Source organism: Portunus trituberculatus, chromosome 4 (assembly GCF_017591435.1).
Source record: "Portunus trituberculatus isolate SZX2019 chromosome 4, ASM1759143v1, whole genome shotgun sequence".
NCBI classification, from domain to species: domain Eukaryota; kingdom Metazoa; phylum Arthropoda; class Malacostraca; order Decapoda; family Portunidae; genus Portunus; species Portunus trituberculatus.
Window position 1 is genome coordinate 4,060,189 of NC_059258.1, and position 3,060 is coordinate 4,063,248.

The following is a 3,060-nucleotide window of genomic DNA, read 5'->3' on the forward strand; positions in this document are numbered from 1 at the left end:
GTACAACATATGTTTACTCGTTCACCACTTCATCACCATCACCTGTCCTTCCTTCACTGCACACTTGTTTGTTACCCACTTCACTCACGTTTTTTTTTTTTTTTCTACTTATTCACATCTGAGTATTGGTGTTGTTACTTTTACCAACATACCTGAGATGACTTTTCTTTTTTTCTTCTGTCTCAACACGTTTTGCTTATCTCTGTACTTTACAAACAACTTACACCTCATAACTGGAACTGGTAAGTGATTAATACTCTGCTTGTCTTCATCCACAAACAACTTTCTCCACCTTAGAACACATCTTTTTTGAAAGATATTTTTTTAACAGCTTAGAGAATCAAGTGTTCAGTATTTTTTCCTTAGGTTGTTTCAGTGAGTGCATGAGTAGCGGGACGGGGCGGGGCTTGGTGCCCCCGGCCCCCCCTCACTACTGTGGAAGTAAAGGTTGTGTATAAAATCATAAGCCACCATCTTGTTTGATTCCATTGTATTTCTTTCACTTCATAATATTAGTTTTCAGGTAAATTGTACTGATATCACATAGAAAGTTTCCTCTCACCTGATAAAATGGGAAAATATTAATTTGTCTGACTAGTAACTTAACATAACACAGGTTGTTGTTGATGTTATTGAGTGTACAGCGCAGGCCTCCTCGCGCCCTGTCCTCTCCTCCCCTCCCTCCCTCACTCACTCCACCACTAACTGATAACACTGCACGCTAATGCTGCTGCTGCTGCCGCCGCGGCTTGGCACTCCCGCCTCCCGCCACCCCAACACTAGTGCTGAAGAAAACCCAGGCTGGTTAAATTGCGTTGGACTTTTATTTTATGCTGTACAAAACGATTTTTTCTAGTAAAATTAGACGTTTTGTGAAACAAAATAAGGCTTTTTTTACAGGCATATATTACAAGTAAGCATGCACCAACAAGGAGAATGTACACATCACTACCCAGGAGTTTGCTTAAAGCAAAAAACTGACGCTAAAGCTAGACATAGACGATAAACTGAGCTAGAACACTTCCATTAAATTAAAATAAAAATACTGCGACCGAATTAAATCACAGACACTTTAAGAACTCTGACTTTGTACCATCTGAAAAAAGATTTTTTTTCAGTTATAAGGTGAACTGTGGAGGGTGTGGCCATGAGTGTCACAGCCAGCCAGCCCTCAGCCCTTGTCGCTGGGAGGTACAAGCCGCGAACCGCGACGCCTGACTTGGAATAGACGGAACCGATGCGATTCCTGGTCCGGGTGGCGGTTCGGGGCGGGCCGGTGAACCAGGGCGTGGTGGTGATGGTGGTGGTGTGGTGGCACGGCAGGTCAGGGCAGAGCAGGGCACGCGTGGGGGGGTCCACCAGCACGGCACAGCACAGCTAGCAGCGCAGCCCCGCACACTCACTCACCACAACACTCATATTATATAGTATTAATATAGCTCCTTATGTACATAAATATTACTGTTTACAAATAAACTTATAATTTCCCCGTTGTGAGAGGGCGAGGGGCGGGCGATGGTGTCACCAGTTGGTCCCTGATTGTACTTTCAGCTGTTGGCGGTGGTTGAGATCACGGGCGTGCCGGGCTGGCGGGCTCAGCTGGACACAAACAGTCGGTCCATCTGCAGGGGCCGCGCGTCCAGCCCGCCGCGCAGAGATTCCTTGCACTTCACCAGGCTGCCGGCCTCCTTGCCGCCGCCACTCATTAAAAACATGTTCAGCAGCTGCTGTTGTTGCTGCTGATGATGGTGATGGTGCTGGGTGGTGGTGACGGGGGACAGCGGGGGGCTGTGGTGCACCGGGGACGACACCACCACGGACTTGGACGGCGAGAAGTGATGGTGATGGTTATAGTGATGGACCTGGTGGTGGTGAAGGGCGGGCGGCGGAGAATGGGGCTGCTGGGGCGGCGGCGGGGAGTGAGCCTGCTGCTGCCCTACGGCCTTGATGGGCGTCTTCTCGGGGGTGGGCATGGGCTGCTGGGGCGGCGGGGAGGGCGTCTTGGGGGGTGGCAGCTCCTCGTACAACACGCAAATGGAGCCATTCTCGCCGATGCGGTAGGCCACCTCGGCAGGATCCACCCACATGGTGAGCTCGGAGGGGAAGAGGGAGCGCAGGAAGCAGGAGGCCAGGCCCATCATGAAGCCTGCCCGGGCGATGAGCGGGTCCAGGTTGCCATTGATCCTGATGCAGCGGTAGCCAGATCCCTTGAAGGGCCTGTCCGGGAACCAGTGGTCCGCGTAGTGGCGCATCAGGATATGGCACACATTCTCCTTAAACTTCTCCAGCTGATCCTCCGTCAGGCCGCTGCTGTTCAGCTTCAACAGGTCGACGAGGAAGTTCGCGGCTGATTTCACTTCTATTCTCATATTTCCGCAGCGACACACGACAGCTTGTTATGAGTGGACTAGTAGTGAGTGTGGCACACTGCAGCAGGGGAGGTGGTGGCGACGACGGCTTAATTGTGGGTGGTGGTGGTGGTTCGGCTTGATCTTTGGTATGTGGGCCGTGTTGTCTCACTTAGTACTTAGTGTGTTAATTCTCCCAACATCACAGTTCGTTCTGTCCTTGGACGGGAGGGAAACGGGTCTCGGTTCGGGTCACGCTACACGGTACATCCTCCCTCTTGTGTGTCTCTCTTCTGACTGAGGTCTTGGCGAGCTCAGCTGTTGTTGGCTTTCACCGATGACGTCACCCGACGCCAGCCAATCCCGGGCCGCGGCGCCGTTTCCCGTCACGTGACCGCCGCGGCAGCCATTTTCTACACAAAGAACTGCCTCGCTCGACATGGACGCCAGCCTGCTGCCTAACAAAGAAGCTGCCTGCCTGCTTCGCCGCCCTGCAGCAAGGGCATCCTGCACCCATCCTGCCCGCCCACTGTAGGGACTTACAAGAGTGGCAGGGGCGTCCTACCTATCTAAGGAAACTAACTAACTAACTAACTAACCACTGCTAAGTCTCTCTCTCTCTCTCTCTCTCTCTCTCTCTCTCTCTCTCTCTCTCTCTGAGTTTCACTAGAAAGCTACTGCCTCCTCGCTCTGTGAGCCAGTTTTGGAAGAA

General features: G+C 51.9%; 1 protein-coding gene across 1 annotated transcript; it reads right to left on the reverse strand.

Moving 5' to 3' along the window:
* Positions 1–805: 805 nt before the first annotated feature.
* Positions 806–2,810, reverse strand: LOC123511535 (protein Tob2-like). The gene has a single exon (XM_045267521.1). The coding sequence runs from the start codon at positions 2,367–2,369 to the stop codon at positions 1,596–1,598; it is 774 nt and encodes a 257-aa protein (XP_045123456.1). The 5' UTR covers positions 2,370–2,810; the 3' UTR covers positions 806–1,595.
* Between the last annotated feature and the right edge of the window lie 250 nt (positions 2,811–3,060).